The sequence below is a fragment of the Coturnix japonica genome, chromosome 11 (assembly GCF_054131305.1).
Source record: "Coturnix japonica strain WE chromosome 11, WE-NBRP24, whole genome shotgun sequence".
In the NCBI taxonomy this organism is placed as follows: Eukaryota; Metazoa; Chordata; class Aves; order Galliformes; family Phasianidae; genus Coturnix; species Coturnix japonica.
Genome location: NC_140673.1, coordinates 25,120,994 through 25,145,155, shown reverse-complemented (window position 1 = coordinate 25,145,155; position 24,162 = coordinate 25,120,994). Strand labels below are relative to the sequence as shown.

The 24,162-nt window shown below is 45.4% G+C and overlaps 1 protein-coding gene and 1 long non-coding RNA gene across 4 annotated transcripts in view; one reads left to right on the top strand and one right to left on the bottom strand.

Moving 5' to 3' along the window:
* The window catches only part of PLPP3 (phospholipid phosphatase 3), a 41,542-nt gene that overhangs the window by 15,564 nt on the left and 1,816 nt on the right, over nucleotides 1-24,162 (top strand). For all 3 annotated transcript variants that reach the window (XM_015870679.3, XM_085511835.1, XM_085511834.1), the window contains exons 2-5: nucleotides 7,374-7,531; nucleotides 12,651-12,934; nucleotides 13,696-13,753; nucleotides 20,070-20,246. In XM_015870679.3, coding sequence (XP_015726165.1) covers nucleotides 7,374-7,531; nucleotides 12,651-12,934; nucleotides 13,696-13,753; nucleotides 20,070-20,246 — 677 coding nt within the window. The remainder of the gene's footprint in view (nucleotides 1-7,373; nucleotides 7,532-12,650; nucleotides 12,935-13,695; nucleotides 13,754-20,069; nucleotides 20,247-24,162) is intronic.
* The window catches only part of LOC146759071 (uncharacterized), a 35,039-nt gene continuing 31,568 nt past the window's right edge, over nucleotides 20,692-24,162 (bottom strand). The window contains exon 2 of the long non-coding RNA XR_014932884.1: nucleotides 20,692-21,648. This is a non-coding gene — a long non-coding RNA (uncharacterized LOC146759071). The remainder of the gene's footprint in view (nucleotides 21,649-24,162) is intronic.

Here is a 24,162-nt window from a genome sequence, read left to right as displayed (position 1 = left end):
TTTCTCTTTAAGGGGCCTTCATGTTGATCAGGTGGGCTGGCTTAATTTCAGCATTTTCTCCTTTTATTGTTGTTTAAATAACAAGATAAATAGGGTTCAGTCAACAGCATTGCTTTGGCTGCTTCCTTTTAGACCTGCTGGATTATCATGGTTGTGCAAGGAAGAGTGCCTTATACCTGGTAGTGTCTGGTAGCATTAAGCTGATGTATGGAGTCTGTACTCAGTATTTTATACATTAATTCAAGATGTGCAGCCCGTAGAATTTCCCTTATGAGTAGGAATTGATTAGGAATGCTATAAGGGAAAAACTGAGGGGCTCCTGTGGGCACAGCACATGAGCTGAGCAAGCGTGAGCCCTTCCTTGAAGGGAGAACCAGGGAAGCCATGATGAGACAGAGCTCCTTCCAAACCCCACTGACCAGCAAAGGAAGCAAGGCTTGCTTCATTTGTAATTGAAAACTTAGTAGTCACCACAGTGTGTTTTTCACGTGGTCCGTTTGCCCTGAGTGTTGTAGAGTTTGTGGATGTGTTTTTAATTTTTCCCGTCTCAAGTTGGGTCATCCTGGGTCAGGCTTGTATCTGCCAGACCTTCCGCAGCACTTGGATGTACTGAGGTGCCTCAGACGATCCCGATGCCTTGGGGTTGTTGTGGCGTTTTATTCCTTGTTCTATTCAATGTGATGGTGGCTTTGTTTCCATCACGTTTGATTGGCCTGGGTTCCTGTTTGTAATTTCTTTTATATTCACCTCTCCAACTTCTGCTGGTCGACCAGTTTGACTTAGGTGTGTTTTACCCCACAGATGCAGAATTTTATATGTATCTAGATATCGTGGCTTGGATAAACCGTTTTGTTCTTATTAATGCATTTTTTTTAGGTATTAAAAATATATGAACATTTAAATTAAAGCTCTTTTAATACATCAGCTCATGCCAGACTGCCAGGAGGAACAGTTTAACAGACTTCTTAGAATTCCCTTCTCTACTGTTCTCCTTTGTATGTGTTGTTTACTTCTGGAAATGGCGGCAGGTACTATCTAAAAGAGTAATATTCCTCCCAGCAAAAGCAATGGCAGTGCTCCCAGTCATCAGGAGCCTCTGGAGGGTGAGCACGCAGGTTTGGCACAGTGAGCTCCGGCCGTGCAAGGAAGCATTTCCTGCAGAGGTTTAGAATCCAAAGGAATTTGTGGTGCGTGAGAATAACTTGACATTTGGTTTAAAGTTTCTGTGACCAAAAGAACTTTCCTCTTAATGTTCTCCAGAGTGGTTGGGTCAATGAGTGAGCTCCATGTTGTTCTTACTGCAAAAGATGGGATGGGTTATGCTGCTAATTGATGGCTTTGATCTCAAGATAGAGATACCTGTAAGATATTCCTTCCGACTCTGATGCTTCCTTTTAGAGGCATTTTTCAAATACCCCATGCCACCATTGGGGTCATAAATATTATAGGGTTATCTGTACCAGAGGTGAATATTCTGTGTTCTTCACTTGCCATTGCTCTTATGGGTTTAAGGATGCATTGCCCCAACATTCCCAAAGAACCAATTCTTACTAAAGAGCTGTTGAGGTGAGGGCAACAAAAAGTCTAGGAGATATCATCATCTAAATGGAAATGGACAGTAAACCTGAGTAGCAGCCAGTAAACCTAAAAATGGTTTCCTTTAAGGTCCCAGTGAATTGGCTGAAATATAAATAATAATAAAGAAGTGGGATAATGTTAACTTTTTAATAGTCAGGACGGGCACCGTGCCGGGTGACACAGGTAACATCGAAAGTTGATATGAGAAAACTAGAATCCTGATTCTGGAGGAAGTCAACCCCTTGTGTCCTGGGACCTTCCCAAACAGGTCAAATCAGTGAAATGCTATATATGCTGATCCTTGTTTATAGACATTGTTTTTTAAGCAGGTACCTGCTCTATGGTAAAGTCTAGGGTTTGTTTGTGTGTTTAGAGAATCTTCTATCCTTGTGTGTTTCTGTGGAGCTGTAATAGAGTTGAATGGGAATCTATTTTGAAAACAAAGACATTAGCTATGTTTCCAAAACACGGGCAGATGCCCAGAGCAGTCTTCTGGACTGCTGGAACCAAGGCGTGATCAACAAGACTGAGAAGATAATGAAGTATGAAGCAAAAGATGCTCCATATACTGGCTTCCAGGGGATGTATGAACATCAAGTATCCAGGTTTAGTCAAAAAAAACATTGTGAAGGAGGCACTTAACTGATACTGTTCAAGACTGTAGGGAATCACAGTGTAATGCATTGGGATTCTTCTAGCTGTTGTAGGACCATGCATTGGGTCCCTTGAGATTCAGCTTTTGTTGACCAAACTCCTACCCTTCCTTCCCCCACTCCTTCTGTTGGTGCTGGTGCACTCAGGCCATGTGGTGATTGTCAGGATGTGCCTCAAATGATAGAAATGTGGAAATATTCCTATTCTTTGTGTTATCAAATGTTATCAGTGTGTACATGTCAACTGGCTTTCAAGAGTTGTTTACTCTTGCAGCATCTGCCAAAGCCGAGATGCATTTTCTTTTTGTTTCTGATCTGCAGTGATGCAATTCACCTCTAAAAGCTGGGGAAGCCAACTTTAAAACACCAACAAAAGCTCACTGCAGCCTAATCTAGGTTTTTTTATGCATTATGAAATGTGTACAGATAAAGGCAACCAAGTAAGGTTTATATGTACCCAAGATCAGCCACTACTTCAGAAGGAAAGCTCATTGCTTGCTGGTACACAAATATTTATATGGTATATCTTGAATGAGGAATTAGATGCCCAACTCAGCCCTGCCGAATTCTTTAATGATCTTTTTAACTCATTAAGCTAGACCTTTAATCTCCTAAAACCTTAAAAACATACCCAGGGCCTGGACACTGGCAGCCAAACCCATCACAGTGGGCTTGTTAGAAATTACGTTGCTTTGTTGAGATTGCCAGCAACATTCTGCTGACCTGCCGTGTTTAAAGAATGAAGATACTTATTTTCTGGGGGGGGGGGGGGGAAACCACGGGTCTTCATCAAAATGGACTGAGAGGGTGTTTAATGTAGTGCAAAGGTAAAGCTTGGGCTGGGAAGATGAGAGCTGCATGGGTGGGTCGCTGTAGAAACAGCACTTCCCTTCCTGCTCCCCCTATGAGTTTTTCAAATGGGTGGCCAAGGAAAGCTTATCCCTTTATTTTCCCCCTGTTAAATCTGCACTAGTGTTAACTTTTCAAAGGCTCTAAGATTTAAAGTGCTGTACCCAACACTGAGCCCTTTCTTCTGCCTTTGATTTTTCTGCACTTTTCAAGCTGGTCAGAAAGTACTTTGGGGTTTTGCAAGGCATTTTGTTTGGGGTTGGTGGTGAGATTTTAGCTTTCTGCCAGCCTTCCTAGGATTATTGCCTATTAACTGCCTGTTGATAAAGGTGCTGATCAAGGAAAGGAACATTTTCCCCTTGGTGCTAGGTTTTCCAAACTCAATTGCCTTTATTAAATAGGAAGATAAATAAATTTAAACCCTCCAATATTAGTGTAGGACACCAGCGGTTCGAGGTCACAAAGTCACTTGGACTTCCTCCCAACAAAAGCAACATCATTTTTCAATGTCCAGCCCTACGGTGTCCTGTGGTGCCTTGCACAATTCCTTACTGTCCACACCTGCTCTGGGCTGCCCTCCATGCAGACCTATGGCAAAACTCCTGTGGGTTTGGATGGGGCAGGAGCAGCCCCTGAGAGATTTCTGTTATGCTCATGGTTTGGAGTCTTGTTTGATCTCCTGCAGTGTAGTTAGATAAAAGCATGTAGCTGGGATTTCCTTGTTCTGTTATTAAAGCAGAAATTCCCCTTTATTTAAAGGAATTAAAAAAACCTTCCTTTACTTTGTTGAAGGATGTTATAATTCAGAAAGGTGAACCAGGCTCCATGTGCCTTTTTTGCATTGAAATAAGCAAATCCCTTTGTTATTCTATGCTTTGGTTTCCTTTGTGTTTAAAATGGGGATAATAGTGTACCTCTGGTTACCGGGTTCAGTATGAATATGCCAGTGCCCTCAATGAATTAGGGAACGGTCCAATGGCTGCTGTGTAATAGCATGGTGATACCAGTACTAAGGAGGGTTTGAAGCCTTTCTGCAGTATTAGTAAAGGTTTTGCAGTAGATCTGAGAACGCTGTTGCCTTGTAGCCTCAGAGTGGCCAAATAGGACCATTTCATGGGGGGAAAGTGGACCATACAAAAATGAGTGTTGGCACCTTTTCCTGCATTGTAGGACTGAGTGTTGGTCTGTTCAGTGCAAATCTATGTTCATTGCCATCTTGTGAGACGTGCCTTGTTTATTCTCAGGAGTTCTGTTCTGTGACTGGGAGTGGAAAATGGTAGAGGTTGAAAACCAGTACCATTACAGGCAGTGCAGATGCTGAACTGTAGATGCAGGTCACCACAGCCAGGGATGCGTAACCTCAGTTTCCGTATTAAAACATTAAACTGGATTATACTTAGGCACCAGAAGTCATGAGGACAAACCTAATCTCCATGGTATAACCCCACATTACTTCTCCTTGCTTTTCTAAGGGTGTGTGGGCCATACCCCACTTCCAGCTACCTTTGTCTCCCAGTGTGAATAACATCTCTGTGGTGTTTTGCTGAGGGATCTTGAAGATATCTTGCTCCACAGTTATTTTGGTGTTCTTCCAGACTTCACTCCCCTCATATGTCTCTCATTCTCTCCTTGCCTTTTGGCACTCCTTCGGTCTTCTCTGTGCTGGAAGTCCATTGCCAGAGGAAAAAAGTATGTGGATGGTGACCTAGTCCAGTAGGCAAACCATGCTCCAACTGTAATCTCTTGGAAGAACAACAACATTTAGTGTAATTTGTTGTCCAGCATGGGCTGGGGTCTTCAGTTTTGGGGTAATTACTGCTGCAAGAACAGCCTCTCACCCCACCCTCAAAATCAAGGGCACGTTGAGTCTAAGTAATATCCATTCGGCTCTGGAGTGTGTTTATGTTTCTCATGTTGAAAAAGGGGAGGGAAAAAGGGAGGAAAAAAAAGGGGGAATCTGAGGTTACCGTTTTGCTGGAAAAATGTCAAGACTCGATTGGCAATATCCCACTAAACCACAAGTTTGTAGGAGAGAAAACAAAACCATTGGATTTTCTAAACTATGCCTATGTGCACTTAAAGAAAATGTATACCATATAGGTCAGTTATACTCTTATTATAGCTGTGGCAAGCCTACATATAATTGAAATGCGGAAATACTACCCCATGCTGTTCAATGAATGAAGGGAAAACAAATCTTTATTATTCCTGGGTTCACATAATGTATAGAAACACTATTGTCTTTTTTTTTTTAAATTTTTTTATTTTATTTTGAGCCAGTTTTAGCTTTCAGATGTATTTTATTGTCTGTGGGAACATGTGTTTTACAGACCTGTCATGTGAAAGCTATTAACAAGAGGAACTGGAGAAATAACAATAAGCCACGTAACCGTGGCACGTCTACTCCTTGAGTTCAACTGTTAGGCTGCTGCTTCAAGTGCATGTGAAATTGGATCGCACCGAGTGCTGTTAGTTCTTCTGCTGCAATTTTTCACTGGGAAAATAAGGATTCTTTAAGTGGCCTATTAATATCATATTGCTGGCATCAGAGGAGCATTTTGGGGCCAAGCTGGCTGTGCCTCAGAACAGTTAAATAGTGGAATGAAGATCAACTGGATTCACGTGAGGTGTCCAATTTTATTTACCGAATCTGAGCTGGACAGGCAGGTCTGACACCTTTATTTGCTGTTTCACATCTGTTGGAAACTGCTGCCCTGCTCATGATTAACCCATTAAAAGAGGTTTTGGAGATGGTCAGAAGAGAGGCCTGAGCTGTGGCCCCGGCTGCTTCTGAAGGCCTTTGTGTCCCATGTGTGTTGGTCCCCTCTCACTCAGACTGGGAAAATAGGTGATCAGGGCTGTCCTTTGTTTTTAAAGACTAACAAAAGCCCCTTGTAATTCTAGATGAGGTAAATCTTTGAATGTGCAGCAACGGGAGCCAAAACGAATTGCAGAGATGAAAACTTGCTCCCGTTGAGATGGGGAACGTTATTTTGATGACATGCTAACTCCCATGCAGTGCTTTTGCAAATCACATTGGGCAGACAAGATCACTGAACATGTACCATAGGCAAATATTGATTGGAACCAACCACTGCTTCATTTTTTTCCTTGTATTTTTAATAAGGAAAGCCCCTCTGATCTCTCAGACGTGAACTGTGTGCACAAACCTGGGGGAACTTAAGCAAGTTGGTGGTCAATAAATACACCTATGTGCTTTTAGCAGGATGTGGGTGTGAGTTCTGGACCACTGTGAATCGTCTCCTAAGTGACATCCTCTGCTTTCCTTCAGCAGTGCCTCATTGTTTTTTTGCTTTGCCTTGGCCCAATCCTTGACATAGTTGTGCTGTGACGTGTTATGTGCTTTGCCCGGGTTTCAGTCTGTGAGTGGGAGGAGGATTGTATTTTGTGATTTATTCTGAGCGAGACTTGGGAATTTGGGGCTTGTTTGGATGGGGATATATCACTTCTATTGGTGATGGGCTGAACAGCAAAGATAGGGAAGCTCAGACATGAGGGATGAATGTGTGTGCCCTGCACAAGTAACTGGGAAATACCCCAGTGCTGTCTTTTGATTGCTTGAGGCAATGCTGTGCTCCTCCAAAATAATAAGAATATGGAGTTTCACTCACACAGCAATCTTGGGGTCTCTCTCTGTGCATCTTAATCATTGGCTGTGGGTTTTTAAGCCCATCTGCTTTGTGCCTGCTGCAGAGCTCGGGTTGAGCTGACCAGATGCAGGTACATATATACCCTGTAAATGGAGAGGAAGGAGCAGAGGGGGGCTTTGGGAGGCCTACAAGTAATGTGGATTGAGTTTAGTGGGGCTGGTCAGGTAGAAAGCACAGTGCTGCTACCCGATCCCTTAGTGTTTGTTTGCACAGCTCGTCCTGCCCGGGGGCAGCAAGCATCAGCCCTCCGCAGAGAAAAGTGCCAGGTTTGTTTTCACGGCTTTATGCAGAGGGATTGCTTGTTGGGGTCCATTCCTGTAAGTTAATATTTGCAGTGCACAAGGTTTAACTGAAACCAGGCAGTGCAGACATCTGATAACCATAACAGGGGAGATGCTTTTTCCCTACAAGATTGACTCAAAAAAAACCAACCAACAAAACCCAGTTTCTCTTTGGAAAGATAGCAATAGGAAAAAGAAAAACATCAGGAACAGCACCAGCTCATTTGCAAGCAATTTTCTACTTTTGGTTTCATTTTATTTTACTATTTTTTTACTGCAGAGTTGCTCCTATTTGCCTTGTATCACTGATGGTTTTGTTTTCTGTCTCCCTTTCTTTCTAGCTGGGCTGCCCTTCCTCATCATTGAAACAAGCACAATCCAGCCCTACCAGCGGGGCTTCTACTGCGACGATGACAGCATCAGGTACCCACTGAAGTCAATGGAGACAATCAACGACGCGGTGCTGTGTGCTGCAGGCATTCTCATTGCCATCCTTGCCGTAAGTACCATCTCTAAAGTCTCTTCTTCTGCCCTTTGGGCATCTCCAACACCTTTTTGTTTCCTCCTTAGCTGATGGCATGAGTGCGGGTTTGCCTGGAGTGCCAAAACACTCTCAAGTTGGTGTGGTTATAAGAGCTTTCCGAGCTCAGAAACTCCATAGAGCTGTGAGCTTGTTAAAGGAAAGATGCTATAAAGCCTGTATGTTGTGGAGATCTTCTTAAAAGTCAGAGATTCTGAATTTCATGGAAAGCAGAGCAAAGCAATGCAGTCTGTTCCCCCACCAACATGACTGGGGTTACACGTGGTCTTGCAGATGTGTCCGTGCTCTGTACTGTGGCGTGAATCTCCATGGTGATTATCTGACTTCCATGTAAGCAGTAAACATTTGCAAATGAAAGCTTGTATTGAGAGGAATGAGATTACTCTTGAAACTGGTAAACAGGCTCAAAGCTGTTTGGGCAAGTTGGGGAGCTCTGCAAGAGCTTTTTCACCCTGCGGTAGAGTTTGGAGTAGATGCAAAAAGAATCAGTGAGGACTTGGCATGGTTTGTTCCTATTCAAATAACTCTTAGTATTTGCCTATTTTATAAGGGTAGAAAAATAATAATAGAGAGATGCGTCTTTTCAGCTAACTGGTACCTGGAAAAGTTTCACAGGTTAGGGTTAGGTTTAAAGAGATTGTATAATACTGGCATATTAAAAAGACAATTAAAATCTAGTACTGGCAGCATATTCCCAGAGCCCTCACTGTAAAAAGTAGTGAATATGCCACCTTCCCAATGTCTTCTCCTTTCTTTTTGTCTTGCCAGCTTTCCTAGAGCTGTGCTAGGAGCTGATTGCCCAGTGAGAGCTTTATTATTTCAGCCAAAAAAGCTGAATTCAGCCTATGGAGCTGAGCCTCCTTCCACCACATGTCTCATTGCTCAGGCAGGAGCTGTCTCCTGGCTTGCAGTCAAACACTTCCATCTGCAGATGAAATTCCCCAGTGTTGCTTCATGAAAAGTACCTACACTTTCCTTCCTTGCCAGCACAGCTCAGGTGCTTTCCCCAGCAATGCTGCCTTCTTCTCACTCCTTCATCTGGGAGTGCTGGAGAGGGAGAAGTCAGATCATCCTTTCTTGCAGGAGAAATGTCGTGGTTTGCAGATGTTTGATCATGGTGTGGTACCTGCTTTGGTAATAACCCATCACTGCTTTGCATGGTGAATAGGATAGAACAGAATAGAGAAGGGATCATCCAAAATAATCAAGTCCCATGAATGTTTCCCAGAATAGCCTGACTGTGTTGTCCTTGGATTCTCATTGAGCACTGATGTTCCTTCCCATGGTGGCCAGCAGAAGAGACAGCCATCCCATTCCTCTTGTTTTGATATCAGTGGGCCATAGGTTCGCTTGCAGGCAGTGGAGGGATGTTGCACATCTGCCACCTCTCCATCATTCTCTGACCAAATAGATTCACTTAGTAACACAGGTCCCCAAAACATCCCCTCCTCCTCAAAACAACCCCCAAAAGGTGACAACTCCCTGATTCCATAAATACAGCAGAGTTTTACCCTGCAGGTGAATTACCCCCAAGTGTGGAAAAGCCATAAAAATGAAATGAGAAAGCCTTTCATTTTCGCATTACTGCCCGAGCCATCGTCATGCTGGCTGCATGCAGAGTGTGCTTCAGATCAGTAATAAGGCAGTGGCAAATACAGGAGTTGGAACAGAAACTGGAAACATAATCAGCCTCCTATGTGATCCATCAGCTTTCTGCTGCGAAATAGCAGGTCAATTAAAAGAAAAAGAAAATCCCCAAAGAATTAGATGTTTCTGCACTGGTTTCGCTGTGCCCACAACAAATGTAACATAATAAGGTAAATTTAAAAGCTCCGTTATTTGCTGGTGAGTGAAACAAAAGCCTAACGAGGAATCGAAGAAACAGACTGCAGTGCTATGGCAGCACGCATGGAAAATTCAAGTCAGTCTGACCTCTTTTTCAGATGTAACCCAGATACCAGAATTATTGTAGCATAATAGGAATTCCTTCCAAATCCACAAAGCACTGACTCTGCTCCTTTTTTTTTTGTTGTTCCTCTTCTTTTCCTCAAAGCTTTTGCTTTGAAAAGTCAGCACAGTGGTTGGAAGGATGGCATTTTGGGTGGCAAAGCCAGAACTTCACATCATCTCTTTTATGTGGTGTGATGGATGGCCTAACTATAAGTAAGGTCCAGGTCATGTTTTAAATGGCTTGAGGACACTTGGGCAACCCATGAAGTAAATGCAGAGGTGAAGACCTTTGCTGCCATCAGGGCATGAGAGGATGTGGATCTAGTTTTAATACCTATATGTATACTGACTTAAGGCTGGTTCCCTGGATATTGGATATAACCAACCTGGAGATGTTGGCTGTGTGCTCCTGTCTCCTACTCTTCCTGCTGGAAAATGGTCATCTTGAGTGAAAAAATACCATTTTCCTCAATGCTGCTGATAGCCCCACACCTGGCAGGCTGTGAGTGCCTATGGGAAAACACCAAAGAAAAGGTGTAACTCAGATATCCCAGGAAATTCAGCCATATAAGCTGTTTGTTTCACAGTTGAAGGCTTTGATGCGATTAAGACACAGAGAACGATACCGCAAAGATCTAAGGGATTAGAAAGGCTCTATAAGTAATCACAGGCTAATTGGGCTGCTGCTGATAAATTATGATAATGGTAAAATGGACAGGAGAATTTAAGATGTAGAAAAGGCCACACATTTTACAGTCTGCTACGTGTATGCAATTACCAAGACCACCAAGGGTGAGTGAGAAATATTAATCCCCAGACTTTTGTTGGCCCCTACTTTAAAATGGTCACATGCCTTTCCGAGGCCAGGAGCCCGGGCTTTATGTGGATCTGTTTTGTGAGCTGGGAGCAATGGCACATCCGCCAGGATCAGATGTCACCCTTCAGTCAGCTTGTCTCCCCCTCTGCAAAATCTGGGAGTTTTAATCCCTTGTCGTTCTCTTCTTTGCAGATTTAGGCTTTTGGGAGGCTGTGGGTGGTGGATGTGCCCTTGTGTGGTGCAGTAGAGGCAGAGACCGTGTGCCCATGAGGTTTTGGCACTAGCATGGGAGTGAACCCAGGGAGAGGCACTAAGTAAGAACCATAGTCTCCATATGGCCTTGGGTCCAACTGTATCAATGATGTTCATCCATCTGGGATGCCCCAATGCTGCCTCCTGGAAGAGAAGCAGACATTCCAACATTCTGTGCTTCTCATGCACGGAGATTTCCTGGCTCCCAGCTTGGACTTGAAGGTAGAATGAAGATGAAGACTGTGAAAATGATGGTGTGGGGTCCTTGAGGATTAAAATGACAACAGAGCTGGTTAGCTGCAGTTCTCCAGGCAACACTTGGTTATGACCAGGCTTCTAAGAGTAGATGCTGGCTTCTACATATAAGCCCAGGATGATGGCACAGCTGTGTGATGTATTTCTGCTCCTGGCTGCTGAAAGCTCTGGCTTGGTCTTTATTTTTTATTATTATCCTTGTATCTCTTCTTGATAAAGCCTGCTTAGCTGTGATTTCAGATGCCTTAGGTCAACCTTTGTTTTTTCAAGCCACGGTTTGGGTGACTTTAAACAATGATACAGCTTCATCTCCTCTCGGTCTAATTGCCATACTTTTCCAGTTTATTAGTTTCCAAACATTGTGCCAAGCTTTTTAAAAGGTAAGCAGGGGAGCCTTGTCTCCTGCACGCTGCTGGCAGGCTGCCACGCCAGCAGGAATATTGCAGCCTGCTCCAGAAAGGGATTAACATGAAGGCATTTTTCCTGATGGTAGGATCTACGTATCGCAGTCCTTGTGACTGGAGCAGAGAAGGGCAGAGACGAGGGGGTAGCCAACCAAATAAAAACACAAAAAACCAGCAACCCCAAACCCTGCCTTTGCTTTATCGGTCAGGTATAAAAACATTTAAAGTAATGAATGAAATCCTAAAGCTGTAAATCTGGAGCTCAAAAGCTAGATGTGTAACGTGGCGGAGAACAATTTAAGCCTCTTTGGGAAAGGTAAGAAGTTTTGGACTTGGTTTCAGCGCCTGGTTTTCATTAAGCTGTCTTTAAGTGTTTGGGTTTGTGAGACGCTGACCCTCTGCTCCATGACAGTGATTTATGGCCATGTTGTCAAAGTCTTTGGTGGTACCACAAGTGCATCATTTGCTGCCATGCAACTGCAGAACCCCTCGAAATCCCCAGCTGTACCTGGTGTTTATGAAGGCTCTGTGTGGTTGGAATGGAGTCTGGTGGCAGCAAATCTGGGTCCAGAGTCTAGAAAGCGCAATGTTTTCTGAGTCTATTATACTCATGGATTTCAGAAAGACAGGTTTGGAAGTTGTTGCCCACCTCACTATCACTTTGATAAAGGAGCAGTGAATGTGGCTTCTCCCTCACAGGTGATCCCTGATTATGTCTCTGTTTTATTTTAACAGAGTAGTGGAAATAAAATGTATAGATCTGGGGTACTGTTTCACTTACATGAAGGTACAGCTAAGCCTAAATCTGTTTTGTGTTTTTTTTCCTCTTGGAATTTTTTCATAAACAAAATCTTCTGGAGTGTAATTTGCAATCTTTTCCTTGGAGACAGTAAAAAAGGGGGAAAATGAGGAGCACCAGGAGGGGCTCTGCACAATGCTTTGCTCTCTGTGGAAATAATTTATCATTGGAGATGCTTGGAGGTGTCTGTAGTGGGCTGGGTGAGGTGTGAGCTTGAGGAAGAGCAGGCACAGATCTATATGGGAGCATTGCATAGCCAAAGTATTCTCTAGGTTGCCTGAGCTGCACTTCATCTTGTGTAAGCAGCAAGGATGCAGATGGGATTTGCATGGACAGTGCAGTCCCACCAGCCAAGACCATCACTGGCTTTCAAGAAGGGATTTACAGATAAATATGCACTGTTTAGATTTGCTGCCTTTGTGAGATGCAGCTCTGGCTTTAAGCTGACAAATCATTCACCAGCGTGTTGTAAGAATTAATTTGTCTTTCCTGGTTTGGTTTGTAATGTGGCATGTCTTCATCTTGCTGGCTCAGCCAGTTTTGGAAGGCATCTCCCCTGCTGTCTAACCACAGCCTCTCTCTGTTTCTTGTCCCCTACAGATTATCACAGGAGAGCTCTACCGCATCCACTACCTAAAGGAGAAGTCACACTCATTTATCCAGAACCCTTATGTGGCAGCTCTCTACAAGCAAGTGGGCTGCTTTGTTTTTGGCTGTGCCATCAGCCAGTCCTTCACAGACATTGCCAAAGTGTCCGTCGGACGCTTGCGGCCACATTTCCTTGAGGTTTGTGACCTGGATTTCTCCACCATCAACTGCTCGAAGGGGGTTTACATCCAGAACTACACCTGCAGGGGAAGTGACAGCAAGGTCCAGGAAGCCAGGTGAGAGCACTTCTCTTGCTGCTGATGCCAATATTATGCCTTACGATAAGTAAGGGATACTAAAGAATACTTATTCTTTGGGGTTTTTCTGCTAGCAATAGGTAGCTTTGCTGGTGCTGTCTCTGGGAAGGCTGTAATTCCTTTAGCCAGCAACAGGCAGTTTCCCTTGAGAGCCACAGGGTTCAGCTGAATAATATTCCTTTTCCCTTCTCTTTACTCCTACGCCATTGTTTCATGAGAGGTTACTCAATGTGGGAATTCATCATCAGAGTTGAATGGATGTAAGCAATCCAGCCCATGGTGCAGCAGGGACAGCTTTTCTTCCCAGCAGGAGAGGCCACCAGCACCTTCCTTTCACACTCTCCATCAAACCCATCACATGCCCAAGCCTGACATCTTTTAGGAGAGTGCTGTAATCAAGCAACGGGGGAAGTGCTTGCTTTCCATTTATTTACAGTTTCCTGGCTATTTGAGGCGAGACGATGAGTTATCGTGCTGTCCTGGAAATAACTGTGCTGTCCCATGAATAGACCAGGAAGGGACAAACAATGCACGCATCCTGTCCCTCCATTCATTTTCAGCCTGAGGAGCGAGCGGGGCGGATAACAGGGTTTTCATAGCTCAAAAAATGGGGGCTTTGATTCCCTCTGCTTTGGCACCCTGGTGGTAGCTGTGGGCAGGTTATCATGTCATACGTAATGTTACAGTTTCATATAAGAATGCTGTGGTGACTGGTTCTTAACACCTGCTTTGTTTTGCAGGAAATCCTTTTTCTCTGGGCATGCATCCTTCTCCCTCTACACCATGCTGTATTTGGTGGTAAGTGACCTCAGTTGATTCAACCCCAGTTCCCCACTCAAGGTGTTCGCCCACATTCAGTAGCAGTAGTGACATGATGAGGACTGGAGGATAAAACAAGAGTCTAAATATGCCAGTGGTGGAAAAATCCCACTCTTGGACCCTGTGGTGTTATTTGGGATGGAGACTCCCAGTTTATAGTTGGGTTGAACACCTTTCGAATGCAGCCAAGTCTGCAGTTAAATCTGAGTTCTATAAACCCTGTGGATGACTTGAGCTATTTTGCTCACCTCAAACTGTGATTTCCATTGGGGACCATTTGGAGGGTACCAAAATATTGCGTTGGTCTTGGGGGTGGATGCACGATCACAACTCTGTTAGGCATGAAGGCTGATTTTAGGGGTGGCAGAGCAGGTGAAGCAGCTTGCCTGGCCGGATCCAGAACAGAGGGCTGGGCTGTATTTCCCTTTGTCGGTGACAAATGGCTCTGCCCTTCCTGTGTGGGGCTGGGGCTGCTGCTGCTGCGTGCCAAGGTGCTTCCTGGCAGGGCTGCTCTCTGTACCACCCCCCAGTCCCCACCAAAGACCCCGCATGAAGGTTTTGGGGCTGGGGAGGGGATGATTTGGATAGTGATTTGTGCATAAAAATAATAGTGAGTAGAAAGTCTTTAGATTCCATTCAAGGTCTGTGCCCTCCATCTCCCATAAGCTCAGATTGGCAAGTAAAGAAACAGCGCTGCGCTTGTAAAAACATTAACCATGAACTCTTATTTATCTCTGAGCAGTGCTTCCCCCCCATCTCTTTACTTTCCCTTCTGAAAAGATAAATTACCATTGCTCCCTCTTGGCTTTTAATCCCTGGATTTGCCCTCCCTGGGCTGGGAGCTGTTTCTTTAATTTAATTACTAAGCTTTCCAGGCAGTGTAAGGGGAGGGGGAAGGGTATTAAATTCTTCCTTTGTTCCCCCTACATTTTTTCCCCAACTCTTGAAACTCTTTGGATTTTTTTGGGAAACAATTCGTCCTTTTCCTTCTCCCAGCTGACTTACAATAATGAGGTTGAAGCACAGCCAGGTGATGGGCTGTGGGAGAAGCTGGCTGCTCCCACTGCATTCCCCTTACCAGAAGCCAGAGTGGGGAGGACAGGGCAGAAAATAAAACAGAAACCAGCTCCATGCCACAGCTTTTTTTTCCCCCTCCACTGACAAAAATCACTGCTTGCACTAAAATAGCTCTTCCTTCTGCACTGAGCACCCCTCCAAAGGCTCCAGCTCCACTTGCAAGCCCCGAAGCACAGTGGGTGGCAATGTGGGTGAGCATCCCCCAGTGCTGGAGCTGACGTGGTGATGCTTTGCAGGAGGCTCAGCCCTCCTGTCCTGCCTCTGCAAAACTTTCCGAGCTGAGTTTGGAAATCATCACTTGCACTACTTCAGGAGGGGCAATTATTTATTTAGTGTGTTCTGCAAGCAGGCAGATAAGTCGGCTTTCAAGCCTGACATCTGGAAACAGCAAGTACTGCCAGTCCACATTAAGTTGGTGGCATTTATTTCCCCAAATACATAGCAAATTCATATTAAGTTTTAAGATTTAGGCCTTCTTGGAAGCCCAGCCTGATCTTTCACCTGTTGCTCAGCATTGTGTCCTGCAGCATCTTTCAGAGTAGGGGACAAACATGGGCTTCCCCAGCAGCGCTCAGCCCCATCCCATCATCCTACCTGTTTGCTTTGGCCAAAGCTGCTGGAACTCAACCTGTTTACTGAAGGGCACTGTGCAGACTGTTCTGATTCACCAGTTTAGTTTTTTGGCCTGTGTGGTTTTTTTTCTTTCTGGAAAGCCAGCTTTTGGTTATAGTAAAAGAAGTTACATCAGGGGATGGCCAATTCCTAGCAGTGTTCTGCAGGACTCTGTTTTAGGCTCTGCTCTGTTTTAATGCTTTCATAAATGCCTTGGATGTAGGGCTAGAAGGTGTTTTGAGCAAGTCTGCTGATGATCCTCAATTGAGAGGGTTTTTGTTGGCTCTGTCAAGTGTAGTGAGGCTCCTGGATGCATCTGGATGATGTACTCAGACATAGGGTTTGATTTTTAGGGGGGTCCTGTGTGGAGCCATGAGTTGGATTTGATGATCCTTAGGGATTCCCTTCTAACTTGGAATTTCTAAGGTTTGGAAAAAGCAATATCTAAAATGGGAATGCAGGTGCCTGGAGGGCATTGGTGGTATTGGGCATGTTGGAGACCCCAGAACTGCAGCATGTATGCAACACATAGAAAAAACCCTGGTTCATTTTCTAATGCAGCTTTGCACCAGTGCCTGCTGCCTGATCTACTTTCAACTATGCAACAGGCTTAGAAAGTGCCCCTGTGTGACTCTGGGGGCTGTGCCTTGGAGCAAAAAGCCATCTCTGATCTCCTTTGCCTGTCCTCATGTGGGAGCACTGCAACCAGCAGCCGCTGCTCTTCTCCCCATCTGCTGCATTTATCCATCCCCATGGAGGGATTTTGTTCCCCTAAGACTGATTTTATTTTACTGGTTTAAGTCTGGTTATATTGGCCCAAGGGGGTTTTTCTTTAGCGCGAATTAAACCCTGCTGTCTTGCCCAGTTCAGTGAATTTTTGGCTGTTACAGATGGCAGAGCTTCGTTGTGGCAGCAGGTTGGTGGTGGTGCTATGAGAACTGGCTGGGAGCTTTGGGGCACTGGTGGTGGCAAAGGTATTTTGAGGGCATTTGTGGGGCTGAGTGCATGCTGCGGAGGTTCAGCTGTGTCCTAAGTGCAACACACAAGCTCTGTATTAAACAATACTTCATTTTTTAAGGGATAAGTCACTTCCTGGCATTGCCCTTGCAGCTCATTCTGCGTGATGATGTTTTTAAGTCCTTCATCCCGCCTAATGGACTTTGTGGGTTCAGAAAGCTTTAGTTGGTCTATTAAAAGATACTACATCACTCCACACTTGAAATCGAGCTGCGTTCAAAATGTGCTGTATGTGTTCATCAGTGATGTGTGGACGTGCGTAATCCCCTGCTCCAAAACAAGTTTATGGTGGATAGTGTGTTGGATGCCCTGGTGGGATACAGGGATGATACAAGTAGAATCTAACAGGAGACCTCAAGAATGCTAAGAAATGCTGTTGTGGGGAGAAATAACCCCAGAAATGTGGGGAGAAATGCCAAGTCTATCATTGCTGGAGTGTATTAGATCTGCAAAGAATGCTCATGGTTGGGCAGGAGCAGTGGGGCAGTGGATGACCATGGCGTTCCCATTGCCTGGCATAGTGGCAAGTGCCCTGTTTTAGCATCAAGCTCTGTAGCCAGACTACACGGTTGGTTTGGTCATGAGTTCCCAATAGGGAAATATGTATCCATACCAACTCCTGGAAGGTTTTTGGGGAAGAAAACTCATGGAAAGGCACTTGCTGCATAGCCAAAGCTCTCGAGTGTTGGTTATAAACACTGAGAATCCAGGGCTGTTTCTTGCAGCCTCCCTGTCACCAAGAATATGAAATTAGCATCGGGCCTTTGTATAAAAATGTAGAAGGGGAAATTCTGCTTGGGTAATCCTCTTTGTCTTAATTTTCCTTGCTTTGTTGCTCCTTGGCTGAGTGAGCCCATAATTCACATTTATAGCAGGCTGAGGAAGGAGGTCTGTAATAGCTCATTACGTGCACAACTCCAGACCTGACACACACCTTGGTGTTGCTGATTTTTTGTCTGCACAACCATGGCTTTGCTGAGGGACAGAGAAGGCCCCAGTGTCTTTGTGCTGCTGAGTGATGATGTGAACGTGTGAAGGGAACTCCATGGTGGTTGTGGACTTGGACTCAAGCTTAGTAATGACCTAAGTAAGGGATTAAGGTGGTTTTATGTCAGAGACCAGGGCTGAGGTGTGACTTGCATTGCTGGACTGAAGGTGATTCTCAATAGGGTGGGAGAGGCAACCAGCTCTTCCATTTGGTGCTAAGAGGTTTTGGTCCTCCTGTCCTTGTAGCTGGTGCTAAAAGCTGGATTCTGCAGTGTTTCCTTCTGGCTTTGCCCAGACAGGGCTGGGTGTTACACAGGGGTGAGTTTAGGTTTTGAGGGCTTTTACCCCATATTGCTCTTGGAAAAGGTAGGGCTGGAGAAGGAGGTAACTGTAGGACAGGAACAAGCCCAGCTGCTTCCCAGAAGGAAGCCTTAGAGTGACTAAGGGACATGGTTGATGGAATTCAGACTTGTGGTGGGGAGAGTGTGAACAGGATGGGATGTCTGGGTGGCAGAAAGTCCCACGAGGCTGGAGGTGATGTTCTCAGCCTATGTCCCATGCCAACTCCTCCCCCAGTGGGCTGTGTGTGGCTGTGGGTTGACTCTGACGAGACTTGGAAGTTCCCTGGCAGGAGAAGAGTAAAGTGATGTCCTTTAAGCCATCTGCTCTGTGGTAACTCAGCCCCTGCCAGAAGCCAGGCAGAGGATGGGAGCTCCAAATAACTCGTGTTCTACATGACCTCACTTCACTTCATCCACCCCTTCTCTAGGCTGCTCCAGTGGCTTCTGTTCCTCCCTCCTGCTGCCTTGTAATGAGCTGTGGAGGAGATGAGCCAGTCTGTGGTCTTGCTTCTGCATCCCCTCCTAGGAAGGGTTCCATCCAGCCCCATTCCCACCCAAATCTAGAAGACTTTAGCTTTCAGATAGTCAAAAAAGCAGATTTTAAAAGAAAAGTGAGTGTCAATTAGCACTGGGTGCTTTGATGTCTCCCAGCACTTGCACTACAGTGCTGCTCTGCCTTCATAAATGCTAATAGAATATGCACAAGCTGCACAACCCAGGGCTGTGTTGTGGAAGGAGTGAATCAGTGGACAAACAAACCCTTGTACCATTTTAGTGCAATTTCCTATGCAAACAGGACTGGGGTGACCCCACCATCTGCATCAGTCTGTCTGCCTGGCAGCCTGCAGATTCTGATAACTTTTGAACTCCTGGGCTGGTTTCAATGAGGCTCAGTGGGGATGGTGTGCAAGTGGCATGCAAGGGAGGGAATGGACATTGCAGTGTAAATGTGTTTCGCTTCAGTGGTTTCTGACCTCTTTGGCCAGTGCCTGGAGCAGGAGGTAACAGAGCCAGAGGATTCTAGGGCAGAGGCTGGGCAGTTCTGAGATTGTTTCTAAAGAAAATGTGAGATCTCAATATAATCTAGTTGATGCCAGTTTATCCAAAGCACAGATCTCACTCAGGTTTGGTGCTTTCCTTTAATTTAGAGAACTATTTAACTACTTCACACTTCAAAAACTACCTACTTTGTGGGTTCAAATTCTGTGCTTTTCATTGCTAATTTTCAATTGATACTTTGATTTGTCAACTATGACTTACCTGCTTAGTCCAAGCTTGAGCTGTGCAAAAGGATGAATGTCTGATCCAGCAGCAAATCCCTTTCTTAAAGGGTTTGGTGGGACAAAGCCTGAAGTAAGATCATAGAATCATATGATGGTATTGGAAGATATTAGGTTTCAAACCTCCCTGATAGAACTAAGAGTAACAGTTGATAAGATAAAATACTCAGACCTATTTTTGCTCTGCAACAGCATATTGGAAACTTGAGTTTTGCACTGCATCCTGGACCAGAATTATTCTTGAGCCTAACCCATGGCAATATTATGTATCATTAGAAACAATACTCAACAAATGCTGTTTGTTTTTTTGGGGGGCTTTTAAAGAGATTGAAGACTCATCTTTGACCCAAGCACAGAAATCACTTTCAAAGAGCAGACAAGCAGCCCAGTGCAGGGGTACTCAGCCCAGGAGGCTGCAGATATATGGGGTGCTGTGGGAACCCAAGAGCTACAGCTCATCCCACTGCATTGCATGGACATTGCATTGCATTGTATGGCGTAGGAAGTGTGCTATAGGGATGTGGCCCTGTTCCCAGGCTCTGACTGGTTTGCAGAATTATCCCCCAGAATTATAATGCCTGTTAGCCAGCACCAAGCTGTTTTGGTACTGCTCTCTTCCATGCTAATTTGCTAACAACAGTTTGGGTAATTTGGAGCACCTGCTCCGTTCCAAGGACATGATGTTTCATTTCCCCTGAAGAGCCTGTTGCTTATTCTTTCCAAACAAGGGGTAAATATAATGTTTATGCAACAGCCAAACATGCTAAATCCACTAATGCAGTGCTTCCCCTGTATCATCTTTCCATTAATTCTGCTTCAGTACGTAAATGGTGGTGTTAAGTTATTTGTGGTTTCAGGGAACCCAGCAAAAGCATCGCTCCCTTTTGTATTAAAGCAATGCAAGCTGCCCCACCTCCTCCCTGCTGCAGGTGAAGCCTCAAATTAACAACCACCTTTTTGTTTCTCCTCTCTTCCCCACAGTTCTATCTGCAGGCCAGGTTCACGTGGAAGGGCGCCCGCCTGCTCCGTCCCCTGCTGCAATTCACACTCATCATGATGGCGTTTTACACCGGCCTATCCCGTGTGTCAGACCACAAGCATCACCCCACTGACGTGCTGGCAGGCTTTGCACAGGGAGCCCTGGTGGCTTATTGCGTGGTAAGTCCTGCTCCAGTGGAGGCAATTATATGGGGGGGCACACACAGCTAGGGGTCACCAGCGCTGCTGCATCTACCCCCTGTCAAAGCAACTCCCTTCTCTTGTGTTAGGGTGTTTGTTTTTCTTGTTGTGGCAGTAAGGCTCTTGAGAAGACTGTTAACAAAAGCTGCTCCTGCTTGTCCATGGCAGCCAGGGCTGTTCTCATGCAGTTTACTTTCAGAGCAGTGCCCTGATTGCAAGCCCCATAACTGGAAGTGACAGATGGGAATGCTTGGGGCTGGGGGGACAGCTGCTTTCAGGGCTGCTGCCTTGTGCAGAAACAAAGGGGCTGGGGTCATTCACATCTCTGTACCAACTCCCCAAACCAAAGTTTTAACAGCTTACTGCTTTCTGTTTTTTGTTATTATTTGAACTGGTGTAAAAGTAAAGCAAACCTGGAGGCAAGTATTGCTAAAGTTTTATTTTGAGAGGAGAAAAACAAGGTTAGTCACGTTCTTTTCACTCACTGGTGACAATCCAAAGCCAAGTCAAAAAAATGGCATTGCTAGAAAGTTGATTCTGAAGCGTTATTAACCTGCTGAGCAGTGGTTGTTGGGTTTGGCTATTGCCTAGTGCCAGTGTCTCATTCAGGAAGCCAGCAGAGTGATGTGCTGCTGCTTACTGCCTGCTAGAAGCAGCATTACAGTTCCTTTATCTTTCATAGAAATATTACCATCCTGGGAGTCTTTACCTCTCCAGGACACGCAGTAGGTGCAGACATCAAGTGCACATCACTGAGTCTTGTTACTGGGGGTGGTCACCCCTCCATGTGTCTCTGTTGGGAAGTGGGATAATGGCCAGATCACGGTGTCAGGAAGGCAGCAGCTCTCCGGATGCTAAGTGCAGACATCCTTGTGCTTCCTGGCTGGGACAAGCAGCAGATCTGGCCTTTTCCCCCAACAGATGGAGGCTGTGCTGGGAAGGGGAGGCCACAGTGGGCTGGGCTGGTTTTCCTGTGTCGAGGCATCGGAAGCAGCTGCCTGGGAGCTTCATGGATGGACATGGATCTGCTGGCACTGCCCTTCCCAGCTTGTTTGTTTCCATGCTTTTTGGAGACAGCATTTGGGAAAGCCTCACTGCAGGCTCCCTGGGTGGTTGGAGGTCACAGCAGTGCCCTGGCAGTGCTTTCCCAGCTCTGGGTTTGTGTGATTGTGCGGAGGATGCTCTGAAGTGGAGGCAGGGACCTGCTGCTCTTTCTATTCCCACAGCAAAGCCTTCAGGAGCACGTCTGATGATGGCTGTTAAAACACCATAGTTATCAGGCTATAATTTCTGCTAGAAACCAATTGTGGGTTTCACCTCCGAGGTCTGCCAGAACTTAAATCCAGGTTGTGCTGCTGCAGACGCGTTGGTCCTCCAGTGCCTGAAATAACAAGCAGAAGACATTAGTGTCAAGCACTTCCAGCTGATGAAACATTCAGACTCAGTTCCAGGGTGAAATATGATGAGGACTGCTTAAATGGAAATAGTTTTTTGCTTGCATTGTAGGCAGCCTGTTATGTGCTGCATAGTTCATCTCTTCTGATGGAGGGAGAAAAGGGCAGACATTGGAAGGATGTGCTCCTGATATTGCTCTGGTTTGCTCGGATGGTTGTTTTAACCCCTCTGTCTGTGATTACGGACTTCTTCAGTATACCTAAAAGGAATATGAACTGTTAAGTAGCAACATAACATCTTAAATTGCTTGGTATAACAGACGCTTGGTCTTCTGCTGTCAAGTTTTCTTTATGGGTGGAGAGCACCTTCTACAGGAAATGGAACTAATCCAAGTGAAAAACTTTGCACGTTTATTAGCCCTTTTCTTGGTGTAAATCATTTCAGACATTAGGAGGATTTAACACTGCTTCAACCCCAAAAGATCATGTTTCATAATTCCTATAAGTATTTGTATAACCTCCAGCCACGTTGAAGTGAAATGCAGTTTAAGAAGAAATGAAAACTCTTACCCAGTCTCTGAATTACACCCTGAAAAGCAGCGAGCAGCACAGTGAAAGCTGAAATATGCAGGACAGCACTCTCCCATATCTCATTCCTGTCTAAAACAAGGACCAGACTCAGCGTCATCCCCATGTGCTTCTTGCACAGAGCCATCTCCTCCCGTAAATCAATTTGTCATGGCCATGTCGGTGCAGAAATTGGACATCATTTTGATTGAATCCAGCTCTCTGAGGTGGGCACGCAAACCAACTGGCACCAGAAACACAGCAAGCCAGCCGAGCTGGGGTTTTACGCTTATTAACAGCTGAGCAGATAACCATTGCCAGAGCAATTCAAGATGCCTTTACACTGAGATGCTGCAGCAGGAGGCCAGATCCAGGCTTGTGATCTGGTGTAGGTCCCGCTGGATTCTGCAGTGGAGCTGGAGGTGCAGTCACTCTTGCTTGGATGCCCCCTAAGCGACTCTGTCAGCTCTGTTTTGTGGCCAGATACCAACAAGTCCCTGAGAAAAGAGCTGTTTTGCCTGTCAGCTCCTTCCGTGCGTTTCCATGAAGCAATAAAAACTGAAAAACAACAGTTGAGCTTCCTGACCCCGCAGCTACGGCTGTAGGAGTGAATTGCCATTTATAGCAGGTTTGGTGTCTATTCAGCTCAGTTCCTTATCTGCCTGTGCTGATACAGACTTGCAGAAGCTGTTTCCAAGGACAACTGGATTTGCTGTGGGTAGCAAGAAAATGTGGAGAAGCAGAGGAACATCTTAGTTCCTTCCCTATATTATCAACCTCAAGGCATCGATCTGATATCGTTCATGGTTTTTTTTTTCCCCTGATTTATCTTGTTTCGAAGTTGCATGTGAGTTCTGTGGGAGAAAAGTCAGATATGCTGTTAATTCCTACAGCTTCCCAGCAAAACGTGCTGCTCTTCCCGGGGCTTAGGCTTCACTTGTTCACACTTTGCTCTGAAATGCTGGTGCTTTGACATCGCCTGAGGGATGGAGCCAGCAAATTCAGATTGGCAGAAGCATGACCTAAGTTTGGAGATTTGGTACCAGCTAACAAAAAGAAAAGCCCTCGTTGCCTTTCATCACCTCTGGAGCATCTGCAGTGTTTGAGTCCTTTTCCTCCCGGCCTGGGGCTGGGGTTTGGCACAGAAGAAGGTGCCCTGGTGCGACAGTGCTGATAAGCTCTGTGCAGCGCCTGCCAAAGGAGGATGTGGAAGTTTCCTCCCAGCGCTTTGTTTCTTATTGTGTTGCTGCCTCCCAAAATTGCCAAGTGCTGCCTTTTCACATCCGGGAGAAGGCTGACATCACGGGATATTTAGGAAACACTTGTTGGGAACGGCTCCTCCTCTTCTCTCTTCCCTGTGGGGTGGGGAAAGGGACAAGAGGAGAGCATTGCTTGCTGTGGGTTTGTTGCATGTAGTTTTTAGCCCAGCTTGGATCTGAAGGCTTTTCAGGCCTACCTGATCTCTGCCTGAATGTGTTGTTTCACACTGATCCCAACACTAAAACAGCAGCATGAGTCAGGCTGGCCTGCTGTGGAGGAGACCTTTGTTTTTTGTGAGTGTGAGCTGTGTATCTGTTTCCTGGCTTTTCACCCCATTCACTGAGGTTGGGGTACCACTCTCACTGATGACAAAGTGATAAATAAAATGGATCCATCATCCATTTGAACCATCCATTTCTGGAGGTTGGTGGCCCTGTCTGTGGCAGGGGGTTGGACTTTGATCCTTAGGTTCCCTTTGAACCTGAGCCATTCTATGGTTTGTGTTTTTACTGTGTTCTGTGCTGCCTGAACTTTTTTCCATCTTGTAAGGAAGGGTGGTAGCAGGCACTTGAGCTCAAAGGGCTATCTATAGGAATTCAATAGCACAGCAGGTGTTTGAACCTAAATAACTGTGTTCTGTTGAATGAAGCATCACCCAGTATGGCCAACCTTAC